Here is a 25,933-nt window from a genome sequence, read left to right as displayed (position 1 = left end):
TGGCATCTACAGAGGTCATGCAATCACTGATACACAACACTAATAAAACACATTCTACAACTACAAGTATGAGTTTAAGTAAAGCATCAGCAAATCTATACATATATACACATATATATATATAAACATTAAAACACACACACATATGTACATATATATATATATGAGGTGGGTGGGTAGGTGGGGTGGCATCATATTAGGGCAATTTTATCATGGTTCTGCCTTAATTTAATATTTTATTTCATATATTATATTGTCCACATTTATATATATATATGTGGACAATACAATACTGTATACGCAAATGTGGACAATGCAATATATGAGATAAAATATTAAGTTAAGGTAGAACCATGATAAAATCACCATAATATGATGCCACAGAATTGCAATAGGACATATGTTATAATTCTCTACTTAATGTAGAAGATTTAATGTATAATTTCCCCACCTAAATATCTTTGCCTTAGTTCTGGCATGGCCTGTTCTGATTCTATTCATGTGGCTCTATATTGTGGGGGACAATTATATTCCTGGAAGTGGTTTTGTTAGATCTGGGTGATATGTTCTGCCTTCTTCTGTGGCTGCTATAGCTCATCTGAAAAGGGATTTTCTGTGATTATGGAAGAAAAGCTTATCCTTCTTTGCATTACTTTAGTGTTTTGTTGCTATTTCCTAATTCTCTGTTAATGGAAGTAGAATCTGTATTATAACAAGAAACCCTAAGCAATTTTCTCATATCCTTTTGAGTCCACAAACATTGGCCCATTTTCTTCCTAAGGTTGCGACTGGAATGCATCTACTCCAAATTTATTCAATGGTTCTGTCTGGCCTGAAGTGCTGGTTTTGAGTGTCAGCCTTTATATATTATTGATATGTGACCCATAGGTGCTTGTTAATAACACTTGCTTATTATTGGATATATTACTGGATATATTTACTGACCTCACTGAGGCTTATATGATGATCTAATCTAGAAATATTTGACAAAAAAGTAAAACAAAACAAAACAAAACAAGTTAGGTGCTTCTTTAAATGATCACATCCTGACCTGATTATAAATAGCAATCATACTCCAAGCTTGAATGGCTAAACTTCTTTTCTTCTTCAATGAAAACCACCAGTTTTACTTTCTATATACCTCTTGCAATGAACAAAAAACTTTTAACTTTAAAATTAGGTTGAAAGTAAAGTTGCTATAGAATGTACAATGGTTAATTTTTGTTTCTTTTTCACAAATTGGTATTGAAAATCACAACATAGTTTTGGGAAAAGCCCTAGTCTGCATCAATATGTCTTAGAAATTTTATTTGTTAAATTGCTGTTGAGCATTATTGTTAAGAAAACGCAACTAATGGGGACATGTTGATTAAGTATATGTCATTTTGAAAAAGACAATATATTTTTGTTTTATTTGTTTTATTAATAGTATTGAGCATAATTAAAAGGAAAATATTCAATTCCATGAAATTAAATATTGATTTTTAGAGTTATCAAATTCCTAAATAGTCTATTTTAATACTATAGTACAATATTGCTTACTCTGATAGTTAAAACTACAAATGACCTGCAAGCGATGAAAGTCAAGGAGTACAGTGAGAAAAAATGAGATTAATATAAAAAAGACCAAATTAATGACAATAATTACAGCAATCAGCCTTAAGATTGACAATGAAAATACTAAAATGATATTGTACCTTCTGCCTAGGTTTGACTATCAACAGCAAAGGAATGAGTAATCAAGAAATACCCTGCCAATTAGCATTTGGTACAGTAGCAATGAAAACACTGGAAAAACATTCAGATGTTGTAGTATGTCTAACATCTACAAAGATGAGAATCATGCAGGAAATTGTTTTTTTCTATGATACTCTATGGAAGCAGAAATTGGAAATTGATGCTTTTGAATTAAAATGTTGGGGGGAAAAACTCCTGAGAATACCATGAACAGTCAGAAATAAACAAATTAATCATTGTACAAATCAACCCAGAGGTTTTTTTTGCTCAAGACACAATTGACCAAACACAAGTCAATTATCATACCTCTCACCTAAATTTCTGGAGAAAACACTAATACTGAGAATGGTGGAAGGAAAGAAAGGAAGATGGATGTATTGTTGGAGAATCTGAAGTGCCAAGTTTAGGACAGATACAACTGGAGAAAAAATGTCTATCCAGTTTGCTAATAATCAACACCAGCTTTATAGCGGTGTTGATTATACCGGCTTCAGCGGTACTGAAGCCAGACGGAATTCTTCTGGTATGTGAAATTATTTATCTAAGAATCTAGAAATAAACCCAATAAATTTGACTTACCTGAGCAACCGGCAGATAACCATACAAGTTATGCTATACACCCAGGTTTAATTGTTTAAATTTGTCAATAAAAATGTTCTTAATGTCCACATAAACTAAACAGAATCATTAGGTAAAAACGGAAAGATTAGACAAGCCATTACTTAACAAAAGTGGCCTGCTTAATTCATGGATAAAAGTATGGCACAGTCAACCTAGTATCAACTTCTCATAGCAAAATGGACATCTTTTAAGCTAGGCCACTGAGGCATTTGTACTGATTTAACATTAAAAATCTAGAAAGTACAACACACTATTGACTCCAGTTTAATGCCTATTACCCAAAGAGTACAATTAAGTAAAGAGATCAGTTTAAGACGTTTTACAAAATATTAGTAAGTCAGCTAATTGCAAAATGCAAGCAGCTGGATCATATTTTAAAATCTGATTTGGAAAATATAAAAAAAAAACAGATGAACTTGGTTAATTTAGTCTGCAAATACTATCCTTTAAAAATACTTTCCATCCATAATTTACAGTTTCTTTGGTCTCCTGGCAAACTCTTTAAGAAGGAAAAACATCCTGTGCTGAATAGTCAATTTGGCTTCAGACCAGAAGATGCAAAACCTTTTCTAGGCTGACTCTGATATTGCTCTGCAAAATTAATTGGGAGCTCTGAAACGTTATGTGGAAAAGTTGCCTTTCCATATTGCTTATTGAAAAAAATGTCAGCAGTACATTGGTAAATTGCTTTGTTTATTATTATTTATTATTATCAAAACTTATCTTGATACCTATTTTATAGTCAATTAAGGGTGATTCCCCAAAACCTTCATCTGACCTGGAAGTCCAAATGGAAACTTCTCCTGCTGCCTTTAAATCAACTAATTATTTTCTCAATACTTCACATTTTCTTCTTTTATCGGTGCACAGAAGAACCTTACTCAGGTTCAATCAGGACAGGGAGATACAAATGAAGTCTCTTTTATTTCAAAGAAAAAGTAAGTAGATGACATTTTCCTGATCTGAAAATATTAATTAGCATTGCGTGGCAGGATATAAGAAGATCCCAGGCTAACAAGCACACCATTAAAAAGATTAAAGGCTCCAAAAGAATAAGGTTTAAAGCCCAGCATTTTCCAGCATAAATTAATTATTTCAGAACTAAAATAAACTATGGAAAGAGATGCATGGCTTATGCATCTGGAAAAGCAATGGAAGTCTATAAATGTGTCAATGGGAGTAGAGGCTGATTGAGGGGAAACTTTAATAACAGGTAGGGTATTTGATATCCCTGATATTCTGCTTAATTTCAGAACTTTTATGTATATATGGTATAATTTTGAATTAGTCCCTAGATTATTCTCAGACTAGACTGGAATGCTTCTGAAGGGATTCAAGCTGAAACCTGAGCAGAGAAGCAACAACTGAAAGGAAAAAGAATAAAAACCTTCTGTTTTGGCCTTTTTCTTTCAGGTATATTCTGGAGTAAAAAGAAGTCATGCTTCAGTGATCTTAAAGGGTTTAATAAGAATAAAAAGTAAACAGAAAACATTATATGTCTGACTAAAGAATTAAAAACTGAATAAAGTATATTTTCTTTTACAAAAGTTGAATTGAGATTGACAAAGAAGAATGATGACTAATACAAAAACAGTAAATCAAAGGAACAACTCATCTAGGAATCTTGGATTTGATTTTTCCAGATGGATATATTTTGACAAGAGCTTCCATATATCCTTTATTCTTAATTACTTGGTTTTGTTGGTTTTTTTAAATTGAAATCTGTCTAGATGGTTAGATGTGGGCATGCGCACACGGTGGCAATTGCAGTTTCCACAAAATTGGCACTGGGAAAACATTAACAATGTTAAAGTTATGAACACAGAGTTTAGGAAATGATTGTTGCAATCCTACAGTGTCGGAACTCTCTTAAAATGCCCACCCTCAGAAAGGAAAATAATGAAAGACTGAGATTACTGAAGTAGTGTTCCGGCACCAGATCTCCAACTCTACACACCAGAGAAAGAAAGATTAGCAGGGAGACGTTGCTGGGTCGGTGGGTTGTAGGATGGGCTGATATTGGGACTAGCAGATTGGCAGCCCTCAGCCAAGTTTTGAAACTTCAGGCAGCCTTGAAATTAGCAGAACAGTTTAAAAAAAGAAAGAGAAAGGGAAACAAAACCAAAAACTGCAATTTCTCCTCTTTCTTTCTAAAAATACAATCTGAAAGAGCTAACTGCCCTAAATATTAGAGATACAACACGTACATACAAACACAAGACAGAGTATGGTATCTTGTTTGTTTGTTTGTTTCCCATCTTAATTATTTTTACAAATAACCCAAGTCAACAAACATATCCAACACAACTTACTTCTTCCTATTTTTTCCTACAACAACAACCCTGTGAGGTGGATTGGGCTGAGGAAGAATGACTGGTCCAAAGTCACCCAGCTGGCTTTAATGGCTAAGGCCATTAAAAATCCTCCTTGCTTTCTAACCTGGTGTCTTAACCTCTAGACCAAACTGGATAAAAATGAATAAAAATAAAAACAAAGCTTAAAAATATAAATAGAATCATTAATAATAAACTGTATTAAAATTATTTTGCAATCTGTCCAGATGTACATACAAGATATAAAATAATATTTTGTGAGAAATAACACTAGTCCTTGACTTACGACCACAATTGAGTCTAGAATTTGTTGTGAGAAATTTGTTAAGTGAGTTTTGCCCCATTTTATAATTTTTCTTGCCACAGTTGTTAAGTGAATCACTGCAGTTGCTCATTAGTAACATGGTTGCTAAGTGAATCTGGTTTCCCCATTGACCTTGCTTTTCAGAAGGTCGCAAAAGGGGATCCCATGACCTTGAGACATTGCAACCGTCATAAATATAAACCAGTTGCCAAGCACCCAAATGTAAATCATGTGATCATGGGGAGGCTGCAATGGTTGTTTGGAAAATGGTCATAAGTCACTTTTCTCAGTGCTGTCGTAACTTTGAACAGTCACTAAATGAACTGTTGTAAGTTGAGGACTACCTGTATAGCAATGATTTTACTTTTCATTAGATGGGTCCAATGAAAAACACAGCAAATAAAATAGCACTTCCAACTGCTGAAGCAAATTCTTCATTTTATATCCTAACCATTTTAAAGACAATTTTAAACATTAAATATTATATCAATTTCATAAGATACAAATTAACTTTTGCCAAGACTCACACTCACACTTCAAATTCACACTAGCAATGAGAATTTGAGTGGTTTTTATTATTTACCTTACAAAAATTTATGAGACATTTAAAAAAAACCTCTGTATGGATTTGAATGCTCTTGAGTTCCTATTCAGGTTGAATCATCGCTCCCTATTCAATTCAGAGTGTAGCATTAACTTTGAATTATAAAGAGTTATGGTCAGAATTAGGGTTCCATCGTAATTAGAGTTTGCTGAAGCACTTCAAACCCAGTTGAAATCTGAAATAGGAATATTGAAACCCGCACCATTTCAACTTGATTATGCCTTTTGAGATTATAAGACTCTACATATTCAGTCAGAAATAAGTTCTGAGTCATTAAAAGATAGATCTGAGTAAGCGAGCTTAGCTTTGCAGAGAATCTTTCCAATAAAAAAGCTGCTTGCAGGGATCAAATGGATCTATTAAAAAAAACAGTAGTTGTGGATGCTTCCTCACTGAAGGTTTTTAAGAAGAGATTGTGTAAGATCGTGGGGAAAGAGACTCGAGACCAGTGTGACTTTTCAGCTCTTTATTTATTGTATAGATCTGTGCTAGACCTCGGAGCCGCGGCAGCCCTTAATATAGGGATTGCTCGCGGCTCGTAGCCAATGACGGCTCTTTGAATCTCCCACGATCGGCCCGGCCAATCACGGTTGATTCCTATTGAGCCAATCACAATAGTTTACTTGAACCAATCACTGTGCAGCGTCTCTGGACCAATCAGGAAAGGGTATTTCGAGTATGCTAATATGGAACAGATTGGACAATCCATTGTCTGAAATGGTGTAGGTTTCCTGCTGGAGCAGTGGGTTGGACTAGACACCTCAAACGTCCCTTACAACTCTGTTATTCATTCAAGCATCTGCCTGAATAAGATGAAGGCTTGAAACTGAGTTTAGGCTGAGTTCAGAATGGTCATATTGCTTACAGCCATGTGTCTTGCCAATCTCTTTCCTTACTTTCCCTCAACTTCCCTATGTTAAAATATTTAAGGAGGAATTGAGGTTGGCTTAAATTAAACTTTCCTTTTGATTTAGGACCCTTAATACATAATGATCCCAAACTGTGTAGGAAGCTGGGTGGATGTGAGCCAATTATTCACTGACTATCTCTCAGTCCAGCCTCTCCCAGATCTTTTGTTATGGAGAAAAATAGAAGTAGAAGGGTGTATGTTGCCTTGAGCCCTTATAAGAAAGGCAGGCCTTAATAAAAAAAAAATGATTGACTGATTGCATATATAACTGCTCTTTGCATCTTCTGGCTGAATGCCTATTTGACTAAAAAATATAGAAGCACAGAGGGAGGGCAGCAAGTCCAATCCTGTTGATCGACTGGTTCAAAACTGGTCTCTTGAGTGAAATAGTAAACTGGGCTACTAACTAGATACGATATCTAGGCTTTCTAAGCAGTTAGTTGCATTATGGGTGTTAAATGAGTATTACATGTGTAAAACGTAGCAGGTATAATTATTTTACAATGCATTTTACAGTATTTCAAGTTTAACCTTCTTTACAGGTGTGCATAAATCATACTGATTAGAAGTGCAGAATCAGGGACTGATGGTAGATTTTTTAAAAGTATTAGAAACAATACAGATACTGACTAGTGCTAGAGAATAAATCAATCAAATGGTCTTAGGGAAAACTTGGCATCACTCCAAGAACTGCCAGGTGATTGAGTTGAATATTTTATTGTAAAAAATTAAAAATCTCTTCTCATCCCTATTGATGGTATGTGTCTTCCTCAATCTTCAGTCTTCTGCCAGAAGCTTGGGACTTTTAGGATTCTGCACAGTAATCTTAGTTGTTCCTAACACTGCACTTTTCTTGAAGAGAGCTCCGATGTTGTTTCCCTCCCAGCTTAGGAATCACAGCACCAAGTGCTCCTTACCATCACTGAGGTCACTTTGGCATTGTCTTTCCATGTCTTCTCTAGTTCCTCCTTCAGGCCCTGGTTCTTCTCCAGTTTCTCATACATCTTCCTGATATTGCTCTCACTTGGCATTGCTACATCTATCACCAAAGAATACTGTCTTCTGATCCTTTTTTACTACCATAATGTCTGGTTCATTTGCCAATATTGCCTGTACATCTGAATCTGGAAATCCAACAGGATCTTGTTCTCCCACTGAGTGATTCTTCAGTGATTCTTGAGTGATTCTTACCCTATGGCCTTGATGGAAAACCTATGGTACACATGCTGGAAGTGGCACGCAGAGCCATTTCTGCCAGTACACGAGCCATCACCCGGAAGAGATGCACTGCGCATGTGTGTGCGCCTCCCGACAGCTAGCTGATTATCGGGTATCTGCCGCACATGCGTGGGAGGTGGGGTAGTGTGTGTGTGTGTAAAAGAGAGAGAGAGAGGGGAGGGGGAGGAAGGGAGGGAGGGAGAGAGATAGACACATACTTTCCCCCAATTATTTGGCAATCTGAAATTCTCTCTATGTTTACTTGCACTAATGTGCACAATAAACAATAATCTAGTAAATTTCTTTAAACTCCATGTAGTCAATATTTCAACCAATCTGCAGAATAGCCTTTATTTCGCCAACCCATTCTCAAGCTCCTACTGCAGCAAACTCCTAGGGATAAAGAAACCATCAACTGGAATCTGACTGTAGATTAGCAAAGCTTTTCAACATGTGTTTATTTAGTAAGTGCAAAGTAAGTTTTTCTTTGCTAAATTAATTTGTTGATATACAGAAACAAAATTCAGAATCGTGTCGGTAAGTTCTAGTATTTAAAATTAATTCCTGAGTTAACTTCTAGGCAGATCATCCCACGCAGTATTGTTCCAGGTTGTAATTCATTACCACCACCCACCATTTAATTGTGATTTTACATCTGTTCCCCATGTTTTTTCAACCAAGCTTGAAATTCTAATTCTGCTAGGTAGACCTTAAATTCTAACAAAAGAATTCATGCATGAAGTAAATTTGCTTATCCCTGAGTTACACGGTCAATTAAGTAAAACAAAGGCCACCATACCTCAGTTCTTGTGGTTTTGTTAACTCATAAACACACCAAAATGTTAAAACAGAAAAAAAAGCACAAACTATTTGTAGCACACACTTGGACAAAGCAAATTTAAACCTTATTTTTTTAGAAGACTAATTTGATTTGTCTGGATGTTCATCATAAATTGCATAGCTTGGGGATCCTAGACGTACAGTATAAGGAAATACTGTATGTTCTGTACCTTTTCTTGCTCTGCTAGCCATTTTGCAAATTGTCATGTATGCGCCTTGTCATCTTTATATAATAAAGGCTTTTCTCTGCTATTAAAGGATACATAAGAGCTTAAAATAACACATGGAACCAAAATGTATTTTTCCAAGAAAAAAAAGATGTAACCTATTATAATTCTAATAATGGAAAACCAATTTTATATGCCTCATCTATGTTCAATCCATAAGCGAGCCCCAACTGCTATTGTGTGAAATCCTCTATTCTTAGAAATCTAGCAACTTCTTTTGTCCTAACTATGAAACAAACATCACTTTCTTGTTTAGTTTCTAAACTTTCAAGTCTCCTTGTAAATAAGACTTGTCATAAAGTAACTGTATCACACATTTTTAATATTTTAATGAGAAAAAACAAAAAAACTTTTGGAAGCTGAAAAACATATAACTTTCCAAAACAAACCCCAAGCATAGCAGAGATAAAAGGTACAGAGGTTTCTACTTCACTGTTCTGTATCTACTGCTTAGTTTTATCAGGTATAAAGCAGGACTGGGATTCATATTTTTTAACAACCGGTTCTGTGGGTATGGCTAGGTGGGCGTGGCTAAGTGGGCATGGCCATGTGACTGGGTGGGCGTGGCTTTACTTTTCTTTTTTTGAACCATCCTCCCCCCCCATTTTTTTTTTGCCTCCTGGGCCTCAGGGAAGCCTCCTGGTGGCCATTTTTGTTCTCAGAAGGCTTCCCTGGGGTCAAGGAAGGCAAAAAACAAAGCGCAGGGTGGGCGCACAGCACCCCCCTGCGCTCCATTTTTTGGGCCTCCTGGGCCTCAGGGAAGCCTTCTGGGGGGGCGTTTTTGCTCACAGGAAACTTCCCTGGGACCCAGGAAGGCAAAAACCAAAGCGTGGGGGGGGGGCGCAGCCCCCACCCACCCCCTGCACGGCCCTTTTTGCCTCCTGGGCCTCAGGGAAGCCTCCTGGGTGAACCAGTAAGACAGCATGGTGGATCCCAATACAGCTGATCATTGGAACAGCTGATCGTCAGGAGGGGAAGAAAAAGAAATACCTTACGGAGTGACGCAGTCAGCTATGCCAGGCATGCATGCGACATGTCGGGCATGGGCTTGGGAGGGGAGGGGTGGGTGGAGAGGGGCGGGCCTAGCCAGGGTCACAATTTGCCGACTCTCCGAACTGCACAGATTCATTACAACCAGTCTATAGAACCGGTCCAAACTGGTAGAATTCCATCCCTGGTATAAAGTTCTTTCCTGAACTCCTAGCCTGACATCATTTCACCCCATTCTAGATGGGTTCGCTAATTTGCAAACAGACAACAATATAGATTCTTTCTAGCAATGATTATAAACACTGGAATAACTTGCAAAAGAATTTCTGTAAATAAACAGCTATAGATGGGCTCGATGGCAATTAAGAATTAATCATAGGCCAAGAATTGATTAAATTAAGAATACTTGACTTAAATTTTCCTATTAAAGTTTCAGTGTGGCCCAACATTCTTTTATAATTTCTAATTAATGTCACAATTATCTGGTTTCTTCCTAATATATTTCTTTGCCAAAGAAAAAGACTGTGCCAAATAAATATGCTACCAACAAGTTTTAACAATATTCTAATGAACTGGTAAGCAAAACCATTGTTCTGAATTTTTTTATTTAATTTGGAACTATATTAGGTATATGTCTGTAAGCAACTAAAAAAAATAAGCCAGGACTGCACTTCACTTGATCAAGCAATGGTTAAAAAAAACAATTCAATGTTATAATTACTGCTGCAACTAGTTGTAAATGCAAGCCAGCTACATTTTATTGTTGTAAGCCACCCAGAGTCACCTCAAAGCAAGATGGGAAGCAAACAAATCTAATAAATAAATTAAATAAATTAGAATAAACTCTGATTCTTAAATTTAAAATAACTTTTAAAACAGATAAAAAGAAAGATTTCCTAATATAGGGAGAGGTTCCCCAACTTCTTCTTACTATTGTGAAAAAGTAAATCCATTCACAACAACTCAACATTATAAACCAAGGAGCTACAAGTACAATCTGTATTTATAAGCCTGTAAAAGGTATGCATCTTAGCTTCTAAGTTAAGTTGTTTTTCCAGCTGTCAATAAATTCCTAAAACACCCAGTGGTACCAAATGTAGAACTATAACCAATTACCGGGAAACTGCAGCTTCCATAAACTCATCCAGAAGATCGTCATAAGCCTGGCCTCGGATTCGTTTGTGTTTCAGACCTATGTACAAAGGATCATTTATCAACTCCTGTTCAAAAGAAAATAAAGAAAATAAATACAATTGTTAGCATTTGGGGCACCTGAATCCAAATATATTGTATGTGTATACTTACAAATTGTAATTGGAAAAATTGTTCAGTCTTCCAGGGAATTATGAGATAGAAAAATGATGGAAAATCTTCAAAAAAAATTAGATTTTTTAATCCCTCCTTTATTATTTTTATAAATAATTCAAGTCAGCAAACATACCTAACACATCTTCCTCCTATTTTTGACAAAAATCATATAATGTATCTTAGGCTGAGAGAGAAGATACGGCCCAAAGTCACCCAGCTGGCTTTCATGCCTAAGGTAAGACTAGAACTCACAGTCTTCTGGTTTCTAGCCTGTTATGCCTTAGCTACTACTGTTTATTTTATTTATTTTAAGTAAGTTTTAAGATTTTAAATGTCTATTTTAGTATGTTCATTAACTATAATTCCTTTGATATGTTATATGAGTTAAAGAAACATAAAACTAATATGTACATATGGTATCGGTAGATTTGGAAAATAAATATGAATGGTGATTGGTCTGAGATTGGTTAGAGATGGTCAAACCTGAGTGGTATAAGTATGACAAACTATCAAGAAATAAATAGATAGGGAAATGAAGAAAGAAATTGGCAAATCACTTCTGTATGTTGCCAAGAAAGCAATATTTATATCTCTGCATAGTTTCCAATAATCAATAATCCACACAGTGAGTTGGTAGGATTTTAAAGTAAAAAGTAAACTCTTTAAAATTGCAGATAACATTCTATATAACTTTTTTAAAGTCATTTATACCTGAAAAAAATTTCAATTCATACATTTCTAAAATCATATTACATAACCAAACATTTCTTGTGAGAAGGAAAACATGATGCTTTTATAGAGTAGATATTATAAACTTTTTGAGACTAAATGTTAGCTTTTAATTTCATGGATGAAATTATACCTTATAATTTTCAAATCCAAATACATGCAATATCCAAAGCAAAAATAAACAGAAATGAATAAACGAATCCCTGACCACATCAAACCACAGATAATTTTTATATTTCAGAGTGTTCCACAAAATATATTTCAGGAGGAAGATATGGTTTTGACCATTCTGCTATTATTAAAGTCTAAGCTACCAATTACAACAGAATTAAATACCGTCTTCCAATTTCAGGAAACCTCTTTGTGGGATACACATACGTAATCCATATCTTGCTAAAAGACAGCACAGAATCATTTTTATTTTCCAGTTCTTATTCGAAATTGGCCCTAAGTATTGTCCTTAGATTCCTTGAAAAAATCAATGGGATGAGACAGTAAAATGCAGCATAAACCCCAAATAAAATTGAATTTCAGGTTTGACTAGAAACCAGACTAACATGCCCTTCATACTGAATCCATTGTAAAGATGGACATGCCAAGAGAGACTAACTGCTTTGTTGAGGTAATGATCAGAAAACAGAAACTTAACATACTTTAGAAATGTGATGCAAGTGAATGGTGGATAGAATAAAAGTTATACTTAGAAAGGATCAAGGAAGCAGGAGAGAACAACCACAGATGAAATGGATGAATGCCCTTCAGAGAACTACAAATTATTACTGGAGACCAGCTGAACAATAAACATTGGTCTATACTGTTCCGAACTAGCAGGCTCGTAAGCCTGAAACTCTAATTGCTTTCCTTCCACGGCAGACTCGTAATCCTGCACTTTGATTGGTCCGTGAATAGCTGATCGTGATTGGTCGCTTTAGACTAATCCGATTGGCTAGTTAATGGGTCGCCGCGATTGACGCCCCAGCGCGGCAAACTCAAATCATTGGATGTTTTGACAGCAGCCAGCTCTATAAAAGGAGCTGCTGCTGCCTGAGTATTTAGCTCTGTTCTGAAGTCACTAATAAAGAGTTGGAGTCACTATTTGATGCCTCGCCTCCGTTCTTGCGCCCACTCTCCCAGATCTAACACTGGCGACGAGGGTGGGATGCGGAGCGATAGAGCTGACTGAGCACTCATGAACACTAACAGAGCACGTGGCTGAGGGCACACCGATGAGCGGCAAGATGACCAGCGGCGCCATACCACCCGCTCCATTTGATCCAGCCAACGAAGACTGGGACTCGTACATGGACAGGTTTCAAATGTTCCTGGAAACCAATAACCTGAAGGATGCTAAGCCTGGCAAGAAACTAGCTGTGTTCCTAATGCATTGCGGACCCGCCGTTTTCAAGATGGCAAAAGCACTCGCCAAACCGGCAGAAGTCAAAACAATGGACTGGGATACCCTTGCTCCCATCCTCAGGGCCCATTATGCCCCAGCGGTGCCAACCCTCATCAGGAGACACGGGTTTTACCAGAGGGACCAACAGGAAAGCGAAGCGTTGGGGACTTCATAGCGAACCTCAGGAATTTGGGTGGACTCTGTGGTTTCGCAAATCTGGAAGAAGCCATGAGAGATCGGGTCGTTCTGGGTTTAAGAGACCTCACCACCCAAAGCAAGATTATGGCAAAGGGGGACATCGCCCGCAGATGTCATAGCCGATGCTACTGCAGCAGAAGCAACCAGGAAGTCAGCAGCCCGAATGCGCCGAGCGAATGGAACCAATCGCCAATTCGCCAGCAACGCTGCTCTTCCCTCAGAGAGACACACAACGACCACCCACCATGAAGACCTCAATCCTCATCAGAAAGTGAGGAAGAGGAAGTCAATAGACTCAGATCGGAGCGCGATCAAGCGAGGCCAGCGGGGTTGTAAGCCCCGTATCAATGTGCTGGATGCGGGGAAACCACCGCGGTCAGACTGCAAGTTCCTAGACGCCCTTTGTCGCTCCTGTGGGAAGAGGGGCCACATTGCAAAAGTCTGCAGGAGCCAGCGAGGATCCAGCCCAAACAGAAGAGAGAATAGTTTCCGCAGACAACAGGCACCCCACCGTTAAACCGGGACTGCCCAAGCAACCAATGGAACCCCACAACAGAAATCGAGCACTAGCCACCTTTACCAGACGAGAAGAGGCGCACCAGACCATCACCATTGGCCATGCCTCATCCCTTGATGCGAGGAAAATCCGGGTAAGGGTCACCATTGAAAAATGACCATGTGTTATGGAAGTTGACTCCGGGTCTTCCCTATCGATGGTCTCCTGGAAAACCCTCAAGCAACTGATCCCTGACATCCGCCGCCAGGATCTCAGCACTCAGAAACTTATATTAAAGGACTACCAGGGAAATCGGATTCCAGTTGCTGGTTCCAGTCACGCCCAAGTCTCATTTAAAGACCACACCGCAACCCTACCTCTCACCGTCGTTGACAAAGACCGACCCAGTTTATTGGGTTTGCAGTGGTTCACGCCGCTAGGGATCGAGCTGGCAGGCATCAACCAGACCGTGGCGATGACTGGGAGGCGGCCCTCGTCCGGGACTTCCAAGAAGTCTTCACCGAGCAATTAGGCAAGTACAAGGGGTCCCCTATATCGCTTAATCTCTGCCCTGATGTAGCGCCCATTCGCCTTAAGCCTCGTCAGTGCCCTTTGCGCTTAAACCAAAGATTGACGAACAATTGGACAAGTTAATAGCCCAGGGCGTATTAGAACCCATCGACCACGCCCGATGGGAGACCCCAATTGTAACCCCCATAAAACCAGATGGATCTTTGAGAATCTGTGGGGATTACAAGGCCACCCTGAACCACGCACTACAGCAGAGCGCCTACCCCGCGCCCGTGGTCCAACACCTTCTTCACTCACTCGGGGCGGAAAGGTATTTGCAAAGCTTGATTTAGCCCAAGCGTACCAGCAGCTACCTGTAGATGCAGAGACCGCAGAAGCCCAAACCATAGTCACACACAGAGGTGCGTTCAAATGTAACAGACTCCAGTTCGGAGTGAGCGTAGCACCTGGCATCTTTCAAAGTTTGATGGAGAGGTTGCTGCAGGGCATAAAAGGGGTTATACCCTACTTCGATGATGTCTTGATAGCCGCCCCACAAGAAGTCAACTAGAAAAACGCCTAAGAATGGTCCTTCAAAAATTCAAAGACGCAGGCCTAAAGGTCAAGAAGGAAAAGTGCCAACTATGCACTGAGAGGGTTGAATTTCTTGGTTACCTTCTTGACAAACAAGGAATTCACTCTACTGAAAAAAATTGGCTGCAATAAAAACACCCCAAGACCTAGGAACAAGACAGATCTCCAAGCCTTCCTGGGACTCATTAACTTTTATAACATCTCCCTACCCCAGAAGGCAACTGTTGCTGAACCCTGCATAGGCTCCTCGACAAGAAGGCTTCCTGGTTCTGGGGATGTCGAGAAGAACAGGCTTTCCAGCAAGTAAAAGACCTCTTAACATCAGATGCTGTATTGATACAATATAACGAGACACTACCATTAACTGTAACCTGCGACGCCTCACCGTTTGGAGTAGGAGCTATCCTGAGCCACGTCCTACCAAACGGTACGGAGGCGCCTATTGCATTTTTTTCAAGAACTTTATCTAAAACTGAGAGAATCTATAGCCAATTAGATAAAGAGGCCCTTGCTATTGTATCTGCAATCAAACGATTTCACGAGTACGTATATGGAAGATCCTTTTCTATAATCACCGATCACAAACCATTGCTTGGCATTTTGGCAGGGGATAAACCAACTCCCCACATCCTATCGCCAAGAATGACACGCTGGTCGGAATTTCTAGCCGCATACGATTACCAATTAAGACATCGACCAGGGAAAGCCATTCCCCATGCTGACGCTTTAAGCCGCTCACCATTACCTGAATTCCTAGACGATCCAGCTCCAACCCTATCCACACTACAAATTGAGACACTTACTTCACCACCACTAACTGCGCAAGACATCGATCGGAAACAAGGAAGGACCCTTGTTTGGCGCGGGTCCTCAGCTGGGTGGAAAGAGGTTGGCCTGAAATCGAACCCAACGACACATTTAAACCCTTCAAAAACAGACAGACAGAACTTTTCTCCCAAAAAGGGTGCGTGTTGTGGGGAGACAGAGTCATCATCCCAGAAAGGCTACGAAATAAAGTCCTGAAACTACTGCATGATGGACACTCGGGCATCGTGCACGAATGAAGGCACTAGCAAGGAGCTACGCCTGGTGGCCAGGTATGGACGGTCAAATTGAAACCTGGGTAGCCACCTGTAACAAATGCCAGGAAACACGTTCGCTCCACCAAAAGCACCACCAACGGAATGGGAAACACCCAGGGGCCCATGGTCCCGCATCCACATCAATTTTGCGGGACCTACCAAAGGACATACCTTTCTAATAACAGTAGATGCCTATTCAAACTGGCTCGAGGTCAACAAAATGAAGAACACCACCACAGAAGCAGTTGTAAAAAAATTGAATAGACTGTTTGCAACACACGGCTTACCAGATGTCTTGGTTTCAGACAACGGCCCACAATTTACCGCTTTGGCGCTCGAACAGTACCTAGCAGACCGAGGATACGCCACGCCTTAATATCGCCGGCTCACCCTGCGGCCAATGGTAGGGCTGAACGAATGGTCCAGTTCACAAAGAAAACATTACACAAAATGGAGCAAGGAAACATCCACGACAAAGTCACCAGGATGCTTCTCCTCCAACATATTACTCCAAACAGCACCACAAACAAAAGCCCAGCCGAACTCCTGATGGGCAGGAGACTTAGATCACATCTCGACTGTCTGCACCCTGCCTACACGCCAGAAAAGCCCCTGGGTTCCAGCAGCAAATGTCGCACATTTAAGGTAGGCGACCCGGTATTCGCAAAAACTTTACCGGTGACCCATTGTGGGTCCCTGCTAAAATAACACAACTTACGGGCCCCGCTCCTACCGATTAGAAACCACAGATGGGAGGTTGTGGAAACGCCACATCGACCAACTACGCTCAAGGATGACACCTACCCCTTCACACACCCTGAACTCCAAACCAGGGGGGAAGGGAAATTGAGGGGTTGAAAATGAACTAACACCTGGTTCAGTACACGAAACCCCACAGTCTGTACAACAAAACCCAGAATATTCACCAACTGAAGAGGAGCCGTGGCAGATGGTCATCTCTCCGAGAAACAGCAAGGCGAGATCAGCCAGCCCAGAGGATCCAGATGACAGCCTTGAAGGGAGTATTGGTGGCACCCCGAGTCGCCCAGCGTAGAAGTCAGGTCGCCTTTACAGCTGGACACAGCAAGCAGCCCACCGGAACCAGAGTCCGGACAAAGACTGGTGGAGCAACGCAAGTCAGGTAGACAGGTGCGACGGCCTGCCTACCTGCGAATACATCACCTCACCCTTGAGACGGAACCTAGAGGGGAGGGGTGTTCCAAACAGCAGGCTCGTAAGCCTGAAACTCTAATTGCTTTCCTTCCACAGCAGGCTCGTAATCCTGCACTTTTGATTGGTCCGTGAATAGCCTATCATGATTGGTCGTTTTAGACTAATCCGATTGGCTAGTTAAGGGGTCACCGCGATTGACGCCCAAGCGCGGCAAACTCAAATCATTGGATGTTTTGACAGCAGCCAGCTCTATAAAAGGAGCTGCTGCTGCCTGAGTATTTAGCTCTGTTCTGAAGTCACTAATAAAGAGTTGGAGTCACTATTCGATGCCTCGTCTCCGTTCTCGCGCCCACTCTCCCAGATCTAACATATACCAAGAATGTCAAACTCACAATGACACATTGTCGTCACATGACATATCACAACTCTTTTCCCCTTTGCTAAAATGGGGGTGGGCGTGGCCAGCACATGACACTTGCGGGCCACGGGCCATGAGTTTGACACCCCTGGTTTATGCAATCAGAATCAAATCTGAAGGCACTTAATTAACTAACTTGTCTCCAGCTAACAGCTGGTTTTACCATATAACACATTATTTCCAAAAATATCCTGAACCTCAATATCAGTTTTTTACGGAAGGAATGATGATAATAATGAAGCTTCAATAGAAATTAGAAACGCTCCTGGTCCACCTAAGAAGCAATAATAATCTGGATCTAAAACTATAATCAACTATAAGGAATCACAGTTGGTTCATATTATTGTTTCAGCAAATGAAACACCATTTGTTCTACAACATTATACTATATGAGCCATATACTGTCATTTCTCATTACCTTCATTAAACAAATATTTCAGCACACTTCATCTAGAGATTATCTGCACTTATTTTTCTTCAAAAATATCCTGCTGAACTGGGTATGTTATGATCTTGTAAAATACTCACAAAGACTTCGTATATGGATCAGAGATGGATATTGCTAGTTTAGCAGATGTTCAGCAACATCTAAAGCAGAGGTCTCCAATCTTGGCAACTTTAAGACTTGTGACCTTCAACTCCCAGAATTCTGGGAGTTGAAGTCCACAAGTCTTAAAGTTGCCAAGGTTGGAGACCCCTCATCTAAAGGACCTTAGATGTAGTGCCTTCTCAGACCAATACTTGAACTAGAAGGCGTGCAATCTGACATTCAATGAAAAACTCTTATAAGGTACTTTCATTGCAGATATCAGAAAAACCTTTAATAATGACGAGAGGCACCTATTGCAAACTCTATGACACATGTCCTAATATAGCAGTGGATTGAGAACCATTCATCTCTCATTTGGAGAAGTGGTCAGTGCATTTTTATTGTAATTAACCATTCTGGTCTGGAGTCCTTTGTTAGCTTTGGTCCTCAAATTAGTTTCTCCCATATAATATTGATGAAATAAAATGCAATGGCAACTTTAGACAGCCAGTTTGACAAATGACATAAGGAAGACTTATAACAAACATGGACTGCCATCCTGAGTCCATAATGTACATAAACTATTTGGTAGATCTAGAAAAACAGGTCAAACAATGGATACTCTATACCAAGAATGTTTTTCAATCCAAACTACAGTCTCAAAGCTCAATTTCATCAGTGCAAAACATGATTTAGCACTACAACTGAACTACTTCATACTTCTAACAGTCATTCTGGGGTGGTTGTTATGAAGAAATATGAGGAGGGAGCACAGTGTGTTTGAGCTATACAGAAAAAGTGGATATAAACCTATTAAATGATAAAATGCTTAACAAATGAATAATTAAGAATATCCAATACTTTCAACATCTATATACAGTAACTATACATGTACTGAAGTAGCAATAGATGGCTGCTGATGTGAAACTAGGACCCATTATTCAAAAATTGTCATTTACAAGCATTAAAGTTATATTTTCTCTTTTGTTGGAATTACCAGATAGAATACCATCCATTTTTTTCTGAATCAGAGTTAAATCACACCAGAGAATGTAGATCAGGAATGTCAAACTGGATTTCTTTGAGGGCCAGAGCCTCATTGTAGTTATCCTCCTTGGGCCAGCGGGGGGAGGGGGGAGAGACAGAACAGACGCTTCCTGCAGCATTCTGCTGGCCAAAACGGCGCATCCAGGCCAAAAACAGGGTGCGTGGGGGTCACATATGCCCCCCACCGCACCTCATTTTGGCTGCCAGAGGCACCGCAAGCTGGTCCTTTGCTATTTCCAGGCCGGTCCCATGGGCCAGATTTAAGCACCCCACGGGTCAGATTCTGCCTGCGGGCTTTGAGTTTGACACCCCTGCTATAGATAATGTGTAGAGTACTTCATAGACAATTTGTAAACTGAAGAAGCCCCAAACAATATGCAATGATAAGCTCAAAGTTTTAGTGATCTCAAACCCTTCTCGTATTTATGTGGTTTGAGGCATGGCTTTTTGCCATTTTAACAAGCCCACTCAAGCTTCAGAATAATAAGCTTTAACCTCCATTTTCACCTGCCAATGGAGGAAATAGAGCATCACTGTTTTTAAATCAAGGACATTTTCTCATGATCAATTAGTTCTAGGATAGATTACTCAAAATTGGGATCATTCTTAGTTGGTAGTATTGGCCATGTATTTCAAGAAGCAGGTCAAATCTAAAAGCATCTCCTGTACATAGAAATAGTGAGAAGTATATGGAGCAAAGCAGAAGAGAAATGAGTTAATGACTATGTAATACAGAAATTTGCAACTGAAAATAATAAATCAGTCTAGAAATGTTTCAAGCTAAAAATTTAAATGTGAATTGCTGGCTTAACAACACCTCTCTTGATCTATAGAGAACATTTACGTTAAAGTCACTTAAAATACTATTTACTTTTCAAACTTTTTCAATTCAGCTAACTTAATAAACAGGGTTCCAGAAACTGTATAATTACAGTTCAGGAGTATAAGGTAGCTATTGCAGAGAAGCCTCAGGAGGTGGCAGCACTTAGCTGACCTTGTCAAGCCCGATTAGTGCTTTGATGAAAGACTATCAGAAAATCTCAGGACTCTTTAGGTTGAACAGGAAGTCAAAAATACTCCAGAAAGCAAATCACCTTTGTATGGCTGCCAAGAAAGTTACACATCCATGTCTATGAAGTCATTAGGAGTCTAGCTCACCTCAAAGGACACATAACTTTTATTACCAAAGGAAAAAGGTAAATGTGTCTTTTTTTAAATGTACCTTGCTTTAGCCCTAGATTTAAGCAACCTGAACTTGAAAATACTGGTTTGGTACTCAGGTGGCATCCATCAACCACACACTGGGCCTTGGAGCATTAGCGCCACAGCCACATTGGTACAGAAATGAATTTACAGTTTCTTTGTTGGCTTCAACGAGATTCTTCCAAATAATTTTTTTTACTGAAAGAACAACTTCAGAATAAGGCATGTTCTGTCCAGCACATGCTTGAGGCTAGTGGTGCAGGAAGAGGCAGAATCTTTTATCTGGTGGGGATTTTCAACGTCTGAGATCCTCCAGTCACAGACATGCAACAGTATAATGTTTCTCTGACTCAAACACTACTATTTTCTTCCAAGAACCCCACTTGATGGAAGAATATGCCACTTTTCATTAGCCAATTTTATTTTTGTTTGTGGGATCCATTAAATAATTCCACTCCTCAGAGGTCCCTTATGACCAGAGCAGTTTTAAGTGTGCTGAATTTTCACTCATTAGTGATATCACTTTTCCAATAGTTTTCAAATGTTGGAAAAAATTCAGCATAATTAAAACCAAACTTTCTTTTGAACTTTATGATCACAATTTCTTTTGAGAATAATTTTTTTCACAAGTGTCAATGATCTTGATTGTCCTTTTCAAAACCTTCTCTAAAGTAATATATCAGACATTATTATTTAAAAAACATATTTCTTCTCTCCCTTAAGTAAAATCTTAAATAGACCCTACATAGGCCCAAATAATACACTCCCTGTTCTTTGCAAAATCTCATAGTGGAAATAAAACTAGTAACAACAGTAGTAAATACCAGTAGTGCAAAATATCTAGCTCAGGTTTTCATTTGCAAATCTTCTGTATCTTATCTCTAATACATTTACTTGTCTAATATGAACAGTTAACTTGTCTAATATGAACAGCTAAAGCTCACTAGCAGCTACTATTTCAGATTCAGTCTTTATCTGAAGATGAAAAACTAAAAATACACGATGAGCTTTGAACAGAAACATGCAGTTAGGCTGTTCAGTAAATCAAAACTGTAATAATACAGCCAAGTCTTGTCAAATTGTTCTTACTTCTCAAAAATAAAAGTGTTCTGTTATTTCAGAGTTTAAAATATCTAGTGATATTTCATGGTTTCAATAAATCCCCCATAGAATTCTGATATCTGATCTGGTGCCAGAAGTAACAAGAAAGAGTCTTACGTTTCCTTATTTATCTCATACTCCTTAAATGAGTTTTTCCCACCATTTAAGTAGAATTTCAATGCAGAATCTTCAGAGATAGACATTCTAAATCTACCCCATTGCCGCTGCCTCCCCCCACAAGAAATATCCCTCTACAGCTTACACAGTGACAAGATCTGCAATGATTTCAAGTGAGTCAGGAAAACCTAAACTTTTCCAAATTTGTGATTCCTCCAAGCAGAGAAAAGTGTGAATTCCTTCCACCAAAAAAAAAAAAAAAACTTGATATCAGGTAGCAAGGAAATAAGCCAAGCAACTGTATCAGGTAGAAGCTGACATCTCAAGTCCACATCAAATTGGAAAGCTAAGAATGAAATTTTTGGACAGATTTTTCAGAACTATTCAAAGGGAGGGAAAGATTTAAACATCCATTTGTTATCCTATGGAACACCCAGCTTTCTTGATTAAGAACTATGAAAGAAGATGCTCTGGGAGAAAACCTAGTTAAATGGGAGAAAGACAATAGGGTATAGAAAGACAATAGTAAGAAGTTCTGTAGGTTAAGTTAAACATGGAAAAATGAATTTTCATCTATGTTCTTATTTTGCCCTCTGTACAAGGTGGACTCACTGCAAACATTTTCTCTACTACTGCTTAAAAATAAAACTCAGAATATCAGCTCCTTTTACATGCATACAACCTTTCTAGCTGTTTTTGTTAATGTGTAAGTGGAAAATAATGATACCAGTGAAAAACAGAAGAAAAACTTGAAAGCCAATCGTCATAAGCCTTCACAACTACAGCATTTAGGAAATATACTAATTTAGTTAGTCTAAAGATCAAACAACTGTAATTTTGGATGCTAAAAATTTAAACGTTTAGTTGAGAATAAACACAAGTTTCATTAATTTTAATACCCAAATTCTAAATAGCCTTGCAACAAATAGATACATGATTGTAGAGTGGTCAGCATACAGTCTAACTGAGACTCTAGCTAGCTAGTACTTGATTTTAATTTATAACAGTGCCTTTAAGTATTTATTGAGAAGGCCTATAGAATCAATATAAATACTTTTGTTGTTTTTCCAAAATACCTGAGTACACAAGCACACACACACCCATTACACTAACACTAGACATTGTCTAGACAATGGAGAGAAGGACCTGTACATTGACTACCATGCTGACTGTATCAAAAGTAAGCCACACAACCCGCAACTCAGCTTTAACCCTCAACCACAACCCTACCTCAACCGATCCACCATCACCCAAGACTAGGCATGCACGCCCCTAACTACCTCAATTCCAACTACTACTGGCCTTAAATGCAAACTACTCAATGCAAGAAGCCTCGTGAATAAAATACCTGAATTTTTCCTCCTACTAAATATGGCTAAATTCGACATTATATTTGTCTGTGAAACATGGCTCAATGCATCTCTCCCTGACTCCATTACCACAGTAAGAGACTATCATGTTTACCAATCAGATCGTGAAATTCGTAGAGGAGGTGGTGTTGCTATCTTCTATAAAAAGTCCTTACATCTAAAAAATATCCAAGTTACCCAGGAGCTTGCTCTTCCTGAGACCATCATCTGTGAACTATCCTTAAATATCACAATTCGATTCTTACTATGTTACAGAGCACCTGATTATGACATCGAACATGTAAACAAGTTAAATACATTACTAACATGAGCTGCATCCTGCCCATACCCTTTTATCTTTCTTGGTGATTTCAATCTACCTCATATTGACTGGACCCTAAATGAATGTACAACTGAACTCATACACACAACCTTCTACAATGCTATTACAAATCTGGGACTGGAACAACTAGTAACCAACAACACTAGACTAAACAACTGCCTCGCTCTCATCTTCTGCAATAGTTTGAATTTAATTTACGGAATACAAACTAAAGAACCCTTTTCCAGCAGTGACCACAATATGATTGACTTTTGTCTCAACATACGCCCACACAAAAATCACCACAATGATGTAATCCCCAATTGTAACTTCAAAAAAGGCAACTATGATCTTATAGACAACGATCTCTCATCCCTTGATTGGCAATCTCTATTCACTGGATGCAATACTGTTGAAGACCATTACAACATATTTACTTGAAGTCAAAAGAGTCATCAAACTATATGTACCAACAACAACTCCCAAAACAAAACAAAAAAGCAGATTACCCATAACAATAAGGAAACTTCAATCCAAAAGAGATCACTCTGGCGGAAAAACAAATCTGGTCACGTTGCCAATTTCAAAAGCCGATACAAAAATTTATGCCACCAGATAAAGACCGAATGCATCAATTATCACATTAAACAAGAGGAAAACCTTCTAAGCACCAATTCCACCCGTGCTTTTTACAATTTTGTAAACAACAAACTAAAAGACTCAAGGTCTATCCCACCCTTGATAGGACCTGATGGTAAAGACTGCAACGACGACACCATTAAAGCCAACATCTTTAACACATTCTTCAGCTCAGTATTTGTAAACAGCAATGGATCATGCCCAGTATTTCCTAGCCGTACCACAGATAACAACAATGATCTAATACATATCGATTTTACAGAAGACAATGTTGAAAAAGCACTACGCAATCTAAAACCATCTCTATCTATTGGACCGGATGGAATATGTGCCTACTTCTTAAAAAAGCTATCCACTGCCATAGCCAAACCTCTAAGCATAATCTTTGAAAAATCTTTCAGGACCAGCTCCTTGCCTAACCTATGGTCACAAGCCACAGTCATCCCCATCTTCAAAAGGGAGACCCAAGCCTAGTTGAAAATTACAGACCAATCTCCTTATGCTGCGTCACCTGTAAAGTCATGGAATCAATTATTAACCAATCCATCATCCTCCACTTAGAGACAAATAACCTACTCTCCAATAAACAATTTGGTTTCAGAAAAAAACTATCCTGTAATCTGCAACTCTTACACTGCAAAAACATATGGACGACACAACTCGACCAGGGCAAAGCAATAGACGCAATCTACATAGACTTCTGTAAAGCCTTTGATTCAGTGGTACATGACAAACTACTCCTAAAAATAAAATCCTATGGTATCTCTGGACAACTGAATAACTGGATAGAAGCATTCCTGGCAAACAGACAACAAATGGTCAAAATTGGGAGCGTCCTATCAAATTCTGTACCTGTCAATAGTGGTGTCCCCCAAGGCAGTGTTCTAGGACCAACTCTCTTCATACTCTACATAAATGACCTCTGTGATCATATTAAGAGCAATTGCGTTCTTTTCGCTGATGATGTAAAGCTGTTCAATACCACAGACAATAATGCTACCCTACAAAAAGATCTTGACTATGTATCAGAATGGTCAAACAAATGGCAACTTCAAATCTCAACAAATAAATGCTCTGTCTTACGTATTGGCAAAAAAAATCAGAAAATAAAATACAAGCTGAATAGTCAAGATCTTGTTGATGACCCAAGCTCTGTAAAGGACTTTGGAATACTCACCTCTAATGATCTAAGTGCTAGAGCCCACTGCAACTACATAGCCAAAAAGGCATTAAGAGTTGTTAACCTAATCCTACGTAGCTTTTTCTCTGATAATATCACACTACTAACCAGAGCATACAAAACATTTGCTAGACCAATACTCGAATACAGTTCATCAGTCTGGAACCCTCATTACGTATCTGATATTAGCACAATTGAGAAAGTCCAGAAATATTTCACAAGAAGAGTTCTCCACTCTTCTACTCGTTGTAGAATACCTTATGCCACCAGACTTGAAATTCTAGAACTAGAAAACCTTGAATTACGCGTCTTCGGTCTGACTTAAGCATGGTATATAAAATCATACATTGCAATGTCCTACCTGTCAATGAATACTTCAACTTCAACCATAACAACACAAGAGCACACAATAGATACAAACTCAAAGTAAACCGCACCAAACTTGATTGCAGGAAATACGACTTCAGCAATAGAGTGGTCAATGTCTGGAATACTCTACCCGACTCTGTAGTCTCTTCCCCAAACCCCAAAAACTTTAACCTTAGACTGTCTACTATTGACCTCACCCCTTTCCTAAGAGGTCTGTAGGGGGCGTGCATAAGCGCACCAATGTGCCTACCGTCCCTGTCCTATTGTTTCTCTTATTCTTTTATTTTTCTTATATGTACCCATTTCATGTATTCACAACTATGTATACACTTATACTTATTATCTTGTAAACAATTGGCAAATCAAATAAATAAATCAAATTAAAAAAA

The 25,933-nt window shown here is 38.9% G+C and overlaps 1 protein-coding gene across 2 annotated transcripts in view; it reads right to left on the bottom strand.

Moving 5' to 3' along the window:
* ME1 (malic enzyme 1) overlaps positions 1–25,933 on the bottom strand; it is a 126,870-nt gene that overhangs the window by 34,888 nt on the left and 66,049 nt on the right. For both annotated transcript variants that reach the window (XM_026665158.2, XM_087944112.1), the window contains one exon: positions 10,901–11,004. In XM_026665158.2, coding sequence (XP_026520943.2) covers positions 10,901–11,004 — 104 coding nt within the window. The remainder of the gene's footprint in view (positions 1–10,900; positions 11,005–25,933) is intronic.

This window comes from Notechis scutatus, chromosome 1, assembly GCF_049901735.1.
Source record: "Notechis scutatus isolate UNSWTSFEM ecotype Mainland chromosome 1, rNotScu1.2, whole genome shotgun sequence".
In the NCBI taxonomy this organism is placed as follows: Eukaryota; Metazoa; Chordata; class Lepidosauria; order Squamata; family Elapidae; genus Notechis; species Notechis scutatus.
The sequence above is the reverse complement of the archived record's forward strand: the minus strand, read 5'-3'. Positions and strand labels throughout refer to the sequence as shown.